This window comes from Opisthocomus hoazin, chromosome 27 (assembly GCF_030867145.1).
Source record: "Opisthocomus hoazin isolate bOpiHoa1 chromosome 27, bOpiHoa1.hap1, whole genome shotgun sequence".
In the NCBI taxonomy this organism is placed as follows: domain Eukaryota; kingdom Metazoa; phylum Chordata; class Aves; order Opisthocomiformes; family Opisthocomidae; genus Opisthocomus; species Opisthocomus hoazin.
In genome coordinates, this window is record NC_134440.1 from 1,461,076 (window position 1) to 1,477,290 (window position 16,215).

General features: G+C 67.7%; 1 protein-coding gene across 6 annotated transcripts; it reads left to right on the forward strand.

Annotated features, from left to right (window-relative positions):
* Positions 1–1,426: 1,426 nt before the first annotated feature.
* LOC104335033 (transducin-like enhancer protein 1) lies at positions 1,427–16,044 on the forward strand. 6 transcript variants are annotated; one of them, XM_075444034.1, is made up of 20 exons: positions 1,427–1,528; positions 1,886–2,008; positions 2,617–2,765; positions 3,463–3,526; positions 4,013–4,057; positions 8,536–8,598; positions 8,801–8,875; positions 9,523–9,712; positions 10,165–10,181; positions 10,544–10,648; positions 10,799–10,843; positions 11,561–11,716; positions 12,017–12,418; positions 12,490–12,566; positions 12,838–13,087; positions 14,267–14,514; positions 14,619–14,766; positions 14,847–14,997; positions 15,379–15,455; positions 15,670–16,044. In XM_075444034.1, the coding sequence occupies exons 2-20, from the start codon at positions 1,985–1,987 to the stop codon at positions 15,775–15,777; spliced, it is 2,394 nt and encodes a 797-aa protein (XP_075300149.1). In that variant the 5' UTR covers positions 1,427–1,528; positions 1,886–1,984; the 3' UTR covers positions 15,778–16,044. The 6 variants fall into 6 exon arrangements, with proteins under 6 accessions (XP_075300149.1, XP_075300147.1, XP_075300148.1 ...); XM_075444032.1 differs by lacking the exon at positions 1,427–1,528 and having other exon boundaries at positions 1,905–2,008; positions 12,017–12,146; positions 12,234–12,418; XM_075444033.1 differs by lacking the exon at positions 1,427–1,528 and having other exon boundaries at positions 1,905–2,008; positions 8,801–8,842; positions 12,017–12,146; positions 12,234–12,418.
* The last annotated feature ends 171 nt before the right edge of the window (positions 16,045–16,215 follow it).

Genomic DNA, 16,215 nt, shown 5'->3' on the forward strand with positions numbered 1-16,215 from the left:
TGTACACGTGTTGGGGTAATTCTCTTTCTGCTGCTTTTTCCCTCCTATTGTAAATGCAGAGCCCAGCGGTGTCCCCACCCTGGGCGATTTGCAGATGTGAGCCCTGAAACGCGCTCACCCTCTGGTGCGGGAAGGCTGTGCAGATGCCACGCTCAGGTAATTTCAGGGGTGCACTGAACAGCAAATTTTAACTCTGCAGGATGCCCAGAGCTGATGTCTCTCTGGAGAAACGCCATCTGGGCAAAGGAAAAGGGGCTGGGGAAGTGTCTGGGTTCACTTTGCTTTCTGCTCGGAGTCGTCGCTCCCAGCATCCTGGGAAACCCACGTCAGGGCAGGGCCCGTCCCAGGGGCCGATGGCATCGCTGCCTTCCCCGCCGGTGACGGGACCCCGAGGACAGAGCTGGGGGGGGGGGGGGGGGGGGGGGAAGGGGCTGGGCCTGTTCGTGGATTGAGGTTGAACGGGAGAAGCTGACCCCTCGCAGCTGATGCTCTTCAAATGTTTTATTTCCTGCTCAGCGTAAGCCCGGATTGACCTGCAGGCAGCAGAAAATGTCGAACAACAAACGGTCTCCCTGAAAGGAGAAAAACACCAGAACCCCCCCCGAAAAACCCAGGGGGCTGTACGGACCCCAGCCTGCTGGCTGGAGACACGGGGGGCCCTGGGGAGGAGAGTGGACAGCCGGGCCGGGGCACTGGGGCTGGCGTGGGGTGAGTGGGCTGGCGGCGTGGGGGCCCTTCCCCAGCTCGGGGATCCACCCGTGCTCGAGTTTTCCCGGGGTGCGGGCAGACCCCTCGGCTGGCGGGCAGGGGGGTCCCGGGGCCGCGGGAGAGGCCGGCGCCCCGGGCCGCGGGGGAGAGGGGTGCTGCCGCTCCCCCCATCGCACGGCGCAGCGAGACCCGCACGGCCGCGGCCCGCAGCCCCGCGGGAGGCGTTCGGTTTTCCGCTCTTTTCTTTTCTTCATTAAAAAAAAACGGGGGGGGGGGGGGCCCCACCGACTCCTTGTGCTCAGCGTTCACCAGGAAGGAGCCCGAAACACCGGGGCGCTGCCTGCCCGGGATGGCGGGCGGGGGGCGCGGGCCCCGCGTTGCGAACGTCGCGGTGCGGGACGGCCCCGCGGGGGGCGGGGAGGGGCCGGGGTCCCGCGGGGGTGGCCCGGGGCAGCCCGGCACCGCACGGGTTAACGCCGCTCCCGCCTCCCCCCCTCCTGCTCGGCCTCCCCAGATTGACACCTTCCTCGGCGGCCTGCCCGACTGGCCAATGGGAAGTCAGCTCGGCGCGCCCCACGTGGGGGCGTGCCGCTCCCGCGGCGCTGCCATTGGCTGGCGGCCGGGGAGACTGCCCGCACGGGCCAGGCCCCACGTGGAGCTGGCGCTGGCGCTCGTTCATTGATCGCGTCCGCAGCGCGGCGGGGCGGGGGCGGCTCGGCCGGGTTCGGCTCGGCTCGTCCTGACTCGGCTCGGCTCGGCCCGGCCCGGCCTGGCCCGGCCCGGCCCGCACCAGGGACCCGCACCCGGGGCCGGCAGTGCGGTGAGTCCCGTCCCGTCCCGTCCTGTCCCGTCCCGTCCGGGTCCGGTTCGGTGCCGGCCGCGCCGGTCCGGGCCCGCTCCGGGAGTCCCGCCCGGCGGGGTCCGGCCCGCTCGGGGCTGGGCCGGCGGCGAGGCCGGTCCCTCCCCGAGGCCGAAGCTGCTGCGGGCGGCGGCGGGGCCATTGTCTGCGCGGCGCGGGGGGGCGCGGGCCGGGGCGGCGGAGCGGGCGGGGGGTCCTGCGGCGGGCGGGGCCCGCAGGGAGCCCCGGAGCCCCCCGGTCGCGGCGGGGTGCGGGGCGGCTCAGCCGGGGCGCGGGTGCGGGGGCAGCGCCGGGCGTGACGCCCCGTCTCTCTCCCAGGGCCTGATCCGGAGCCGGAAAACGTCCCCGGGCCCCGTCCTGGGCCTGCGGCGGGGCCCCGGGCGGCGAGAGGGATCCGGGGCCTGTGCGGTGCCAGCGATGTTCCCGCAGAACCGGACCCCGGTGAGCCCGCGGCTCGGCCTCGTCCCCTCCTGGCCACGGGCAGGCGCGGGGCTGCGGCTGCCGGCCCGGCCTGGCCCTTGGCGGGGCCCGCGCCCTCACCCGGCCCCGCACCGGCCTGGCCCCGCGGGGTCTGCGGGCATCGGCCCGGGCAGTTGTGCCGCCGGCGTGCGAGGCGCCCGGGAGGGGGGGGTCTGGCTCTGCCCGCGGCGATGCCGAGCCCCAGCGCTGCGGGGCTTTGCGGGGCGCTGGAAGCTGGGTCGCAGTCGGGTCACGACGGTGGGACCGGGCAGCTCTGTCGAGTGGCATGGGACGGACCCCCGGGGCTGGGCGGGAGGGCCGGGGGCTGCGCGCTCGGTGCTGCCCGTGCTTGGTAACGCTCCTCGGCTGGCTCAGTGCCTGAACCGACGCTGGGAAGGTGGAGAACGATCGCCCTCGGTGCCAGGCTGTGACCAGTTCCCTCTGCCGTAACGCTTGCCACCACCGCCGCCTCCACGTGCCGCTCTCCCGGCTGTGCCCGTGGCCTTTTCCCCGGTGCGGGAGACCCCCGGGGGACTCAGGAGCCTCGCTGGGCCAGCAGCAGTGACCCCGGGGTCCCCTCCTCTGCCTAGGCCCATCTCCAGGCACCCTCCGCTGCCTCGGGAGCTGCTGTTGCTGCCAGCGCCATCCCCAGCACGCCTCAGTCCCTCAAGCTGACTTACCCGGAGACCTTGGACCGCATCAAGGAGGAATTCCAGTTCCTGCAGAACCAATACCACAGGTGAGAAGCTGCCTGAGCTCGTGTGCCAGCAAGGCGCTGGGCACTTGACCGGCGCTGGCAAGAGGCAGGCTCCCCCTCGGCGCCGGGCACCGGTGCGGGCTGGCGGGAAGCGCGGTCCCACGCTGCCGCGGGCACTGCTCCATCCGGAGGGCGGCTGTGCCAGGCACCGCCCTGGTAGCTGGGAATGACGCTGTTTGAGGGGGAAACTTGGCTGCCTCCTGCCAAAAACCCTGGGGTGGGGGTGCTGGCTTCCAGAGCCCAGCTTCTGGGCCGAGCTGGAGCTGTCACTTAGCAGACCTGGAGTCCCTCTGATCCCCCCTGCTGCTGGCCAGGATCACCTCCCCTTCCCCGCGTGGTGCTGGGCAGAGCAAGGTTTGAAACGCAGCTTGGCTTTGCAGCTCACTCCATTTGGGAAGCAGATGCTGGGGAGGGGGTTAAAACTCCGTGCAGATTGCTCCGTGATGCCTGGATCCCTTTGCTGTCCATCTCTTCTTTGTCAGCCCCTTCCCAGCCTCTTTCAGGTGGTTTTCTTGGCTCCTGCTGGCAGACAGGGTTGAATCTGAGAGCAGGAGGCTGAAGCACACGGTGCACTGGGAGGGCTTGAGCTCTGTCCAGCCCGGGAGAGCTTGTTTGTGAGGGGACCAGGGGGTCTCTCCCTCCCTCCCTCCTTCTCTCTTTCTTCTCTTTATTTTTACAGCTTGAAGTTAGAATGTGAAAAGCTGGCAACAGAAAAAACAGAAATCCAGCGTCATTATGTCATGGTTAGTGAGCTCCACCTGAAAGGAGAAGGGCTGTGGGGGGGTGTCTCCTCTGAACTATCAAAGAACAAGCAGCCCTGGGACGCTTTGGCTTCCCCTTGCGTTTGGGTTGTGTGGCCAGGTCTGGAGATCTTGTTGCTGTGGCTGCTTTGTCTGGTGTTCCACTGGAATGAGCCATGGTGTTTGAGCAGGGCTTGCTGCCACAGCTCGTGGTGGCAAAGCCGCTCCCGTGCGGGCTGTCTCCTTTCCCGTGGGCAGCGAGTGGGAGCCCCAGGAGGACCGTGTCCGTTCTGTGGGCTGTGGCCGCGTGCTGGACAGACCTCTCCTCCCGGGACAGGAGCTGGGGACTGTGTTCTCCTCCTGGCCTGGCCACAGCACGGATGTCCGTGGCCGGGCTGACACCGCGTGCCAGTGCCAGAGAGGACTTTGCGGTTGCGAGTCCCCCCTGTGCGCCCCAGCCGTGCTGACGCTGCCTGTTCTCCCTTGCAGTACTACGAGATGTCCTATGGCCTGAACATCGAGATGCACAAACAGGTGAGTCTGGTGGGATGGGAGCGTTGTCCCGGCTCCCCTGTCCCCACCTCACCGTCCAGACCCTTGGGGGTTGTCCCTTCCTATGGAGAGTGTGGGAGGTCGCTCCCTGCCGTGGTCCAGGGAGGGTTGTGCTGTGAGGGACGTGCTCCCTTCTCTGTGCTTTGGGAGAGCATGGCCTTGGCCTGGCTCCTCAGCTCTCTGCACACGTGTGTGTGCTCCAGCGTGAGCTGCCGTTTGCTCCCTGGCTTCAGGGAGCGTGTTCCCGGCTGGGTCGCAATGCTCTTGTTGCGGTGGGGAGAGCGCAGCGGTGGAGGACTTGTCCTTGCATGGCTGCTCGTGTGGGTGGCTGCTTGGGGACTGTTGTGGAGGAGACTGGCTTCCGTGGGCAAGGGGTGCTGCAGCGTCATGGCAGGGTGATGGGCTCTGGCTCGACGCCTTTGCAACTGTCCGGTGCCAGCTGGCCCTGGGGACAGCTCGCCTCGGGGCCGGGGCCCAGCAGCGTCGCGAGGTGGGAAGGAGGGGGCTGGGGCGTGGGTGCGTGGTGCGGCGTGGGCTCCTCGAGGACTCGGGGCTGCACATCCCCCCTGGCTGCCTCCCCATCCCTCCCTTCCTCCCGCTGCGCCGTGCTCCGGGTCACCAGCTGCTCTGAGACAGGAGGTTTCTTCTCATCTATTTTTAAAGAGGCTGCGGAGGAGCCTGGTGAGGCGTGCCGCAGCCACGGCCTCCTTCCCGCCCGCCCTGCGCCCGCCGCCGCCAACTGTTGCGCGGGAGCCGGCTGCGGCGGGCCCTGGCGTGGGGCTGCGTGGGGCTGTGTGGGGCTGCGGGGCTGTGGTTCAGGGCTGCGGCGGGCGGTGGGCCCTGGTGTGGGGCTGCAGGGCTGCATGGGGCTGCGTGGGGCTGCATGGCTGCGGTGCAGGGCTGCGGTGCAGGGCTGCGGTGGGCCCTGACATGGGGCTGCGTGGGGCTGCGGGGCTGCGGTGCAGGGCTGCGGCGGGCCCTGGTGTGGGGCTGCGGGGCTGTGGAGGGCGGTGGGCCCTGGTGTGGAGCTGCGGTGCAGGGTTGTGGCGTGTGGCGGGCCCTGACATGGGGCTGCAGGGCTGCGTGGGGCTGCGTGGGGCTGCGGGGCTGTGGTTCAGGGCTGCGGCGGGCGGTGGGCCCTGGTGTGGGGCTGCAGGGCTGCGTGGGGCTGCGTGGCTGCAGTGGGCCCTGGTGTGGGGCTGCGGGGCTGCATGGGGCTGCGTGGGGCTGCGTGGCTGTGGTGCAGGGCTGCGGCGGGCCCTGGTGTGGGGCTGCATGGGGCTGCGTGGCTGCGGTGCAGGGCTGCGGCGGGCCCTGGTGTGGGGCTGCAGGGCTGTGTGGGGCTGTGTGGCTGTGATGCAGGGCTGCGGTGGGCCCTGGTGTGGGGCTGCGGGGCTGCGTGGGGCTGCGGGGCTGTGGGGCTGCGGTGCGGGGCTGTGGCAGGCCCTGGTGTGGGGCTGCAGGGCTGCGTGGGGCTGCAGGGCTGCGTGGGGCTGCGGTGGGCAGCGCAGGGCTGCAGGCCCCATCTCAGGGATGGCTGCTGGCCGCTCTTGCCAGCTTCGTGCCCGCCAGCCGGGTGTTTCCGCCGCTCTCGTCGTCCCCCGTGGCGTGCCCTGCCTGCGCTGCCATCCTCGCTGCACCAAGCCGGCCGAGAAGAGGCGTGAAACCACCCTTGGCGAGGGCCATGCCAGGGTCTGCCCAGCCCGGGGCCCCCCTCCCTGGGGGCTGCGTGCTCCTCTCTGGCTGCCGGTTCTCCCCCGGCCCGTGCGGGCTCGTGTTTTCTGCCCGTCCCAGGTGCCGCTGGCTGCCCGCCAGCGAGCTGTCTGCACGTTTAACAAGGCCCCCTAAGTCTGCTCTGACAGCCAGCGGCCATTGTGTGAAAAATGGGAACTGCCTGCCAGGAGCCGCCGGTTATCGCCGCTGCGGGAGGCTGGGTCTCTCCTCCCCTTCCCCCTGATCCAGCACGCCGTAGGGGCATAGCTGGGGGTCCTGAGCGCTCTCGGTTGCCCCGGGACCCCTGGGGAAGCACCCGCCCCGTTGCTGCTGGTGAAGGCAGGGTCGTGTCCTGGTGCGGTGCTGCTCCGGCCTCGCTGCGTCCAGCCCAGCATCGCGAGAGGTGCCCGTGGTGCTGGCGTTGGCAAGGGCCGAGGCACGGGGCAGTTTTGCCCTGGGTTTGTTTGGAGGGAAATGGGGCTGGGGGCTGGCGGTGGTGGTGCAGCCCCCCAGGCAGCCGCAGGCTCGGCAGGGGAGGCTCGAGACAGAAACGAGCAGGAGACGTTGATTTTTTTTTTATTGTTTTGGTTTTGGCATGGAAGGGGCCTGCAGCTTTTTATAAAACCACCTCCCTGGATCTGCCTGGCCTTGGACTTGCTCACCACGAGCCAGAGGGGAGGTGACGGTGCTGGTGGCTGGGGGGGCTGCAAACAGCGTGATCATTTTTCATGCTGAGAGCGTTAAAGTGCCAGTAAATTGCACATTAACGAGTGTGAGTGAATTGGAGGCAGCTCTCCCCAAGGAGCTGCTGCCCATCAGTGCATTAGGGAAGAGAATCCATCACTGCCGGCCCCGGGAGACAGCTAAATCCTTCCCAGAACTGCCGGCTGCCAAATCTCCTCCCCCCCCCTTCTTTCTTTTCTTTCTCTTTTTTTTCCTCCTTCGGAAGGGGAAGCAAGGGCGGGTGCTGGATTGTTTCTGCTCTCTGTGGGTCTGGCAAAAGCAGATCGGTGGCCGCTGGCCGCTCTGGAGGGCGGCACGAGGTGTCCCGGGATCGGTGTCCCTACGCCGGCCAGGCAGCACGGGAGATGTGCCCGAGGTCCCGGTGGGGAGATCCGGGGGCCAGCTCCGTCCCTGGCTGCTGGGGCCCTGCCGCCTCTGGTCTCCTCCCGGGGCTGACAAGAGGGTCTGGGTTTGACCCCCTCCTCTCAGCCCCGTGCTGGCTCTGTAATGCTGTCATCTGTCCCACCAGGGTGGGCAGGGAGCGGTGCTTCGGACAGCACTTGCCTGCAGCCCCCGTGTCCAGGGCAACCCCGGCCGGTCCAGGGGTGCAGGACACCTGGGTGCAGGCAAAGTGGCCGATCTCCATCCCCTCTCCCGTGTGGGGTGGGGTCCCTGGCTCTGCAGGATGAGGAGCAGCGTGGGCGTCTGCTCTCCCGGCTGTCACCCACCGGTGCTTGGGCAGGCGCCTGACCCCGCAGCCGCTGGGGCTTCTCCCCAGCCACGTGTGTGGCGTGGAATGGCTTCGTGTCCGTGCTCGCCCCCAGCCCGGGATGTGCAGCGTGGGGCTGGCGGGGCCCTGCCCTGGCTGTGGGGTGCAGTGAGCAGGCGGCACAGCACGGAACGTCGTGGCTCTCCCTCCCCGCGTGCTCCCGCGCTCGGCGCTGCTGATTGCCCCTGGCACTCGAGTGTAGCAGAAGAGCAGCAGCTGACAGGAGAGCACCTCTCCAAGGCTTCCCACCAGCCGGACGCGCGGCAGCGAGCAGCCGTGGGGCCGCAGGGGGCTCGGCGGGGTGTGGAGGGGAACCGGCCAGGGCTCCGCTGGGGTCCTGGGGGCTCTGTTGGGGTCCTGAGGGCTTTGCTGGGGTCCTGGGGCCTCCATTGGGGTCCTGGGGGCTCTGTTGGGGTCCTGGGGCCTCTGTTGGGGTCCTGGGGGCTCTGTTGGGGTCCTGAGGGCTCTGTTGGGGTCCTGGGGCCTCCATTGGGGTCCTGGGGGCTCTGTTGGGGTCCTGGGGGCTCTGTTGGGGTCCTGAGGGCTTCGCTGGGGTCCTGGGGGCTCTGTTGGGGTCCTGAGGGCTCTGTTGGGGTCCTGGGGGCTCTGTTGGGGTCCTGGGGGATTTGCTGGGGTCCTGGGGGCTCCGTTGGGGTCCTGGGTGCTCCGTTGGGGTCCTGAGGGCTTTGCTGGGGTCCTGGGGCCTCCATTGGGGTCCTGGGGGCTCTGTTGGGGTCCTGAGGGCTCTGTTGGGGTCCTGGGGGCTCCGTTGGGGTCCTGGGGCCTCCGTTGGGGTCCTGGGGCCTCCGTTGAGGTCCTGGGGGCTCTGTTGGGGTCCTGGGGCCTCTGTTGGGGTCCTGGGGCCTCCGTTGGGGTCCTGGGGCCTCCGTTGGGGTCCTGAGGCCTCTGTTGGGGTCCTGGGGGCTTGCTTGGGGGTGGCCCTCGGTGGTGTGGGGCTCTGTGTCCCTGGCAGGGAGGAGGCAGGAGCCGTCTCAGGAGGGGGTGGAGGATGCTGGACTCATGTTTTTGGAGGGGGTGGCGTTAGGACGGAGAGATTTCCTGGTGTCCCCCCCCCCGGGGTGTTTCCGCTCCTTGGTGCTGAGCAGCAGCTCCTGGGGCCAAGCACCAGCACCCTGCAGCTGCGTGTGCGGCGATGGGGAGAGGACAACTGCCTGCCTGGGGACCAGGGGTCTCCGGCGGCGGGGGGCAGCTCTGCCCCTCGCCCTGACAGCCGCTGCCTCTCTTCCGCTGCCAGACGGAGATCGCAAAGCGGCTCAACGTGATCTGCGCCCAGCTCATCCCGTTCCTGTCCCAGGAGGTGGGTGAACCCGCGGCCCCGGCCGGGCGTGCAGAGCTGCTTCGGGGCGCAGCGAGCGTTCCTGCTCGGGGTCTCGTGCCCCGTGCGTTCGGCTGGGCTGGGGGGGGCTGGCTTTGCCCCGTCCCCTGAAGAAAGGAGCCTGCCGCAGCCCGGCTGGCCGCAGGGCCATCGCCCGGGGCCGATGCGCTCTTCTGCCCCGCAGCACCAGCAGCAGGTGGTCCAGGCCGTGGAGCGTGCGAAGCAGGTGACTATGACCGACCTGAACGCGGCGATCGGGGTACGTCAACCCTCTGCCCACCCCTTCCCACCAGCCCCGGCCGGGGCACGGGGCTTCTGCACCTCCCGTGCTCGATCCGGCGCCTGGGCTGGAGACCCGTCCTGCCCCAAGCACGCCGGGATCGGCTGCAGCCCCCTGCCCCTATTGCCTTCTCCCACCCGTGGCTGAGGTGGGGGGGAATGAGGGGGGCAAGCCGGGCTGGTTTGGGGGGCTGCCAGCAGTACCCAGGGTGGAGGAGATGCTGCTGCAGCGGTGTCAGAGCAGGGTGTGGGGGGCGATGGCTCGTGTGTCGTGGTGTCCCGATGCCCCGTGGCCCGGGCGGAGGTGGGGGTCACCACTGCCCCCACGCCTCGGTTATTCCCTCCAGACCGCAGTGGTATGGGTACAAGTAGGGTCCCCCATCCATGTGGGTATGAGGAGGGTCCCCCATCTGTCCCGGTAGCTCCTGTCGCAGAGTGGGAGGAGGTGGCAGGAGGGACGTGGTGGCCCCCCAGCTTGGCCAGGGGCACCTGTGAGCATGCCCCCCCCCCTCCACACCCAGCTCCCCGTCCCCTGGCTGGGGGGGAGCAGCAGCCTCGTCCCCCCCTGCCCGGCTGCTGTCCTGACACAGCCCTTCGGCTCTGCTCTCTCCTCCTGCTCCTCTCCAGCACCAGCTGCAGACCCAGCACCTCTCGCACCACGCTCCCCCCATCCCACTGACCCCCCACCCCTCCGGGATGCAGCCCACCGGCCTCGCAGGCATCGGCAGTGCCTCGGGGCTGCTGGCACTCTCGGGAGCGCTGGGGGCCCAGCTCCTGGCCAAGGACGACCGAGGAGTTCACGACGCCGAGCCCAGGGGTGAGCGGGGGGGGGGGGGTGTCTGCTGTGACCCTTCTGGCAGCGGGCAAACCCGGGGAAGGGGGGTGCTGGGCCCCAGGGCTACCTCTGCTCCCCATGCCCTTCCCACCTGGGCACTTCCCTGGGGGGGAACCAGGCCTGGAGGGGGGGGGGCTTGTCCGTGCCTTGGGACTCCTGACTGTGGTGGTGGGGTGGGGGCTGGCTGGCCACGAAGGGTTTGGGTGGGGAACACCCCACGCTGAGCAGCACCTCCTGGGAGGGCGGTGGGGTGGGCTGGGGGGGGTGACATCCCTGGTGGGGGTCTCGGGACCACCTGGGGCCCGGCCCTGCCGCGCGCACCCTGGCAGCTGCGGGAGGGGTGGGGGGCTTGGCTGGGGGGCTCTGGGCAGTGGCACAGCGTGTCCCTCCTTCCCTCCTTCTCCTGCTGCCCCTCCGCGTTGCTGCGGTGACAGAGCGGGACCCCGGCCCCGTAAGTGGCTTTTGCTTCTCGTGTGCCTTTTCCGGCTGCGCAGGCTGCGGCCGGGCGCTGGGAGTGGGGGGCTCGCCCTCGGGCCCCGCACCCGGCACGGCTGCGCGAGGAGAGCAGATGGGTGCTCCCCCCCCACTGGGACCCCTTCCTCGTGTTGCGTGGGCAAACCACGCCGTCCCCCCGCGCGGCGTCCCCCTCCTCGCTCCTTCGGCAGGAGCTGAAGCCCGAGGTGGTGGCATGAGGGGCTGCACCGGGGCCCTCCGTGCCTGGGGGAGCCGGCTGCACCCCCACGTTGGTGCTGCGTGTCCTGGGAGCCGGGCACGGCAGCTCGCAGCCCCTGACGCCGCGTCCCCCCACCCCAGAGCTCCCTGGTGCTGCCCAACGGGGAGCGGGCACGGGCCATCTCCGAGTACCTGAGCAGCAGCAAGAAGAGGAAGGTGGAGGAGAAGGACTTCATAACGGACTACGTGAGCCCCGGGGAAGGGGGACTGGGGGGCTTGGGGCATCTCCATTGCCTTGTAGGGAGATGAGCAGAGCTGCCTGCACCTCCGGCGCTTCCCGGGTGGCAGCGAGGGCAGCCTCAGCCCCTTTGGCTCCAGCCATCCTCTGCGTTTCAGGGTAGCGATGCAGACAAGAGCGAGGACAACTTGGTGGTGGATGAGGTCAGTGTGCTGGGGGCTGCGAGGGGGCTGGGGTGGGTGTGCGCTGCCTGTTCTTCTGCCCGAGTTGGGGGCTAACAGGCTGTGACGGGAGGTGGTGGTGGGATCCCGGTCGTGCTCACCAGCCTTAGAATCACAGAATCACAGAATCACAGAATACTAGGGGTTGGAAGGGACCGTGAGCCCCAGGATCCAGGCTCCCAGCCTGGCCCTCACTCGAGCCACCAGCTTGCCGTGGCCTGGAATGTCCCCGCACTCCTGCCTGCTCTGCTGCCTGCTGATCTCACAGAATCACAGAGTAGTAGGGGCTGGAAGGGACCTCTGTGGGTCATCCAGCCCAACCCTCCTGCCCAAGCAGGGTCACCCAGAGCAGGCTGCACAGGACCTTGTCCAGGTGGGGCTGGAATATCTCCAGAGAAGGAGACTCCACAGCCTCCCTGGGCAGCCTGGGCCAGGGCTCCGTCACCCTCAGAGGGAAGAAGTTCTTCCTCGGGTTCAGACGGAACTTCCTGTGCCTCAGTTTGTGCCCGTTGCCCCTTGTCCTGTCGCTGGGCACCACTGAAAAGAGCTTGGCCCCATCCTCGTGACACCCACCCTGCAGATATTTATAAGCATTTATTAGGTCCCCTCTCAGCCTTCTCTTCTCCAGGCTGAACAAGCCCAGCTCCCTCAGCCTCTCCTCGTAGGGGAGATGTTCCAGTCCATCTCCCTCCCCCCCAGGACCCCTCTTCCCCGCACAGCGTCCACTCCTACTCATCCCGGGAGAATGGCGTGGAGAAGGTCCCGCTGGGGAGGAAGGAGCCCGTACCACTCAGCCCAACCTCCATGGCGTCCTCGAGCAGCACGTCCCCTTCTCAGAGCAAGGATGCGCCCACGGTACGTGAGCTGCGTGGGGCAGCCGAGGCACTTCGCTCGGGGGCTGTGCTCGCGTGCCCCCTGCCCGGGCTCGGCTGGCAGAGCTGCCAGACGTGGGTCCACCTCCCTCCAAGCCCATGGGGGCACAGGGGGTGCTGGAGGGACGGGGGGACTCCGGGTCTGTCCGATGCCCTGCAGCCCCGGCTGGGCTGGGCTGCTGCCAGGGCTGTGGAGCAGGGACCAGCTCACTGCGGGGGCCCTGCGGAGACCCCCGGCAGCGCGGGCGGGCGGCTGCCAGACCTCGCCCTCTGTTCCTGGCAGGTGGAGAAGGCCGGGACGCCCAGCCTGAAGTCCAGCACGCCCACGTCCCAGGGTGACGCCGCGGCCCCGGGCGCCAGCGCTGCCCCGCAGTTCCGCCCCACCCCCGCCAAGGCCCCCCTGGACCCCCTGGGTGAGCTGGGCCGCACCGGGGCACGGGGCTGGCTCCGGGGGGTGGTCCCACCGGCCCCCAGCCCCTCATGCCACCTCTCCCCGGCAGCCCTGGGCCTGAGGAACCCGCTGGGAGTGCAGACCCCCTACTCAGCCGCCTTCGGCATGGCCCACCCTGCCGTTAACGGGGACATGGCCGGCACCGGCGCCTACGCCAGCCTCCACCTTGTGTCCCCGCAGCTCAACGGGGCTGCGGCCGCCGTGGGAGCTGGCAGCTACGGGCGCTCGCCCCTGGTGCGTGAGCCTCTTGCTGCGGGGTGCGGGGCCACGGGGCGCGAGCGGCTCTCACCCGCTGTCCCCTCCAGGTGGGCTACGACCCCCACCCCCACATGCGCGTCCCGGGGCTGGCAGCCGGCATGCAAGCGGGGACTTCGGGGAAGCCGTAAGTGGGGCTGTGCTGGGGTGGGGGTTGGGGGGTCCAGCAAGGCTTAAGCTGGGAGGTGAGGGGGGCGCAGGGCCAGTGGGGATGGGGAGCACCCGTTCTGAGCAGCGACACCCATCCTGTGCCGGGCCAGGCTTCGCCGGGCACCGCGCTGCTCACGGCTCTGCCTCCCAGCCGTGCTGCCTGTGTCGGGCACGCTGGGTCCAGTGCGGCACTGGCCGGTCTCCACGCAGGAGCCTTGGTTGGTTCTCATTGCTCTGTCCTCTTCCAGTGCCTACTCCTTCCACGTCAGTGCCGACGGGCAGATGCAGCCGGTGCCCTTCCCACCCGACGCCCTCATCGGCTCTGGCATCCCCCGGCACGCACGGCAGCTCCACACCCTGACCCACGGCGAGGTGGTCTGTGCCGTCACCATCAGCAACTCGACGCGACACGTCTACACCGGGGGCAAGGGCTGTGTGAAGGTGTGGGATGTGGGGCAGCCGGGCACCAAGACGGCCGTGGCTCAGCTGGACTGCTTGGTAAGGACGGGCGCGCTGCTGCTCTGGCACGGCTTATTTCCCTGTTTCCCTGTACTGTGCCATGTGCTGTGGTGAAGATGGGGTCTGGGGTCCCCGTTGGGGACCTTGGGGGTGCGAGGAGGGTCTGGAAGCAGTGGTGTGCCCCAAGTGTCTCCATGCGTGTTCCCGACTGGGGCGGGGTGGACTGCTGGGGAGGGATGGTGGCTCCGTGCTGCCCGTGTGCTCCCCTGCGCCGCCCGGTCTGTTCTGAGAGTCCCAAGCCATCGGGGGCTTTTACACCCCACCCCACCCCCTCCTTGGCACTGCTTCGTCTGAGTGCCTGCCCTAAGACAAGCTTTTGCCAGTGTCAATCCGCCCGCCAGATGCTTCATACGGTCCAGAATCGCGTTGGCTGAAGCATCACTGGGATTCAGCTCTGTCCCTGTTTCTGCTTTTTGCTTGTGTGACTCTGGCTGAAGGGAGAACTATTTCTTTTAAATATAAATGAAATGGACTGTCTGACCACAGCACCTCTACCAGAGCCAAGCTGGAGGCACAGCCATCACCTGAGAGTCTTTTTAACCTGTGTTCTTTGAGGTTTTTTTTTTTAAATGAGCTGCTGGAATCGGAGTCCCTGTGGCTGCTTTGAACAGCTCAAACTAAAGTCCTCTCCTGAACTAGTTGGCCTTGAGGCCTGGGCAGCCTGACAAATATTATTCCTGGACAGTGCTGACCTTGAAGATGCAGATGCAGAAACAAGGAAATGACTGAGTCCTGATAATTTCAAGCTGCATCAGAAATTTGGGAGGGGTGGGAGATGATGTTTTAGTGCTCAGAGCCGTGGGTTGTTGCAGCCTTGTTGGAGCTGCCTCCACGGCTGTCCCTCATCTCCTCGGGCACTGGCCGTGTCCGTGGGGCAGCTGCTGGCAGGGACATGGTGGGCGAGGGCGTGCTCAAGGCCGTTCCTAGTGCAAACGGAGGAGCTCCTGGGGGGCTGGCCAGGGCTACCGCTCTGGGCGTGGAACGGGGGGCTGCACGGCTGCCCCTGCCCCAGCATTGCTGTCCAAGGAGGGCGGCTGTGGGTCTGCCCCGCTGCTGCTGCTCCAGCCCTCGGGATGAGCCTTTGGGTGCTCAGTCTGGGATGGGTGCAGAAGGGCTGGAGGGGAAGGGGTTAATGGGGTCCTCCCTCCTGCACCCCAGAACCGCGACAACTACATCCGCTCCTGCAAGCTGCTCCCCGATGGCCGGAGCCTGATCGTGGGGGGGGAGGCCAGCACCCTCTCCATCTGGGACCTGGCAGCCCCCACGCCCCGCATCAAGGCCGAGCTCACCTCCTCTGCGCCCGCCTGCTACGCCCTGGCCATCAGCCCTGACGCCAAAGTCTGCTTCTCCTGCTGCAGTGACGGCAACATCGTGGTGTGGGACCTGCAGAACCAGACCCTGGTGAGGTGAGCGCGGGGCAGGGGGCTGGTGGCACAGGGCAGCAATGTGGAGGGGGATGCTGGCAGCCCTGATGGCCGGGTCCTCGCCCTCTCCGTCCCCTCTTTCCCAGGCAGTTTCAAGGCCACACGGATGGTGCCAGCTGCATCGACATCTCCAATGATGGCACCAAGCTGTGGACAGGGGGGCTGGACAACACGGTGCGGTGCTGGGACCTGCGGGAAGGGCGTCAGCTGCAGCAGCATGACTTCAGCTCCCAGGTGGGGACTGGGGGTGGCTGGGAGCACCCCGGGGATGGCTGGGACCTCTTGTGCCGCTGCCTGACCCCGTCTCCCCCCAGATCTTCTCCCTGGGGTACTGCCCGACAGGAGAGTGGCTGGCGGTGGGGATGGAGAGCAGCAACGTGGAGATCCTGCACGTGACCAAACCGGACAAGTACCAGCTGCACCTCCACGAGAGCTGCGTCCTCTCCCTCAAATTTGCCTCCTGCGGTAGGCACGCCTGTCCCGGCCCCCTCGCTCGCAAGGGTCGTGGGTTTCCTCTCTGGGCTGCGTGTCGCAGGGCTCGTTGTACTGGGGACAAGCACTGGCTGCAGGAGCCAGCCCTGGTCCTGGGTGGATGCTAGTGGTACCTCAGAGAAGCACCGTCTGTCCCTCCTGAAGGAACAGTTGCCGCTGCCCTCTCAGCTCTGCTGTCCCAGGGCTTCCCTTACTGTTCCCTAAAACGTCCCCGTGGCTACATGAGTGGCAGAGACATCGCCTTGCAGTCCCCACCTTGCGTCGCACAGCCCAGGCACGGTTTGCTGCCGCAATCCCGCGGGCGGGCCTGGTTCGGTGACAGGATGCTCTTTGTCCCTGCTGTCCCTCCCACAGGGAAGTGGTTTGTGAGCACAGGGAAGGACAACCTGCTCAACGCCTGGCGGACGCCCTACGGAGCCAGCATCTTCCAGGTACGGGGCGTGCGCAGCCCTTGGGGTGGGGGCAGATGTTTACTGGGGTGAGGTTGCCTGGAGCTGGGACTGCCCAGTACAACCCAGCTGTAAATGTGCACCATAAACAAACTTGTCCTGGGCGCACCCCGGGGCCCCGTGTCCCAAGGGGGTAGGACCAGGACCTCACTCTGAGGCTGCTTGTTGTGCTTACCCCCTGCCCTCCTCTCTCCAGTCGAAGGAAACCTCCTCTGTCCTCAGCTGCGACGTCTCCACGGATGACCAGTTCATTGTGACTGGCTCGGGGGACAAGAAAGCTACGGTGTACGAGGTCATTTACTGAGAGCAAGAGAGGTGCCAACTGCGGGGAGGGCCCGTGCCGCGTGGACAGTGTCCACAGGGACGGACGGACGGACTCTGCCTGCCCCGCTGCTGACTCCCCGAGGAACGCGCAGCCCGTGGCCGGAGCAGAGGGGCGGCGGGGGCCCCGGGCCCGCGGCCAGCGGTCCCGCTGGGCTGGGAGCTGGCGGCTGCTGCTCGCAGTGAATGTCCTGGGGACTTTCTCCTTGTTTTGCTCTTTATTTTGTTGGTTTGTTTCTGAAGCTGGACTGGGGGAGTTGGGGGGGGGGGGAGGGTCGGGCAGTGTTAGGGGTTTTATTTTGTTTGGGTTTATTTTTTTCTCTTTTTAAACTTTTTGTTGTGTTTGGGGTTTTTTTTTTTATTTTTATTTTTGTTAAGGCTCTGGGGAGGATGGGCTCTGTCCTCACCTCCCTCCCAGGGA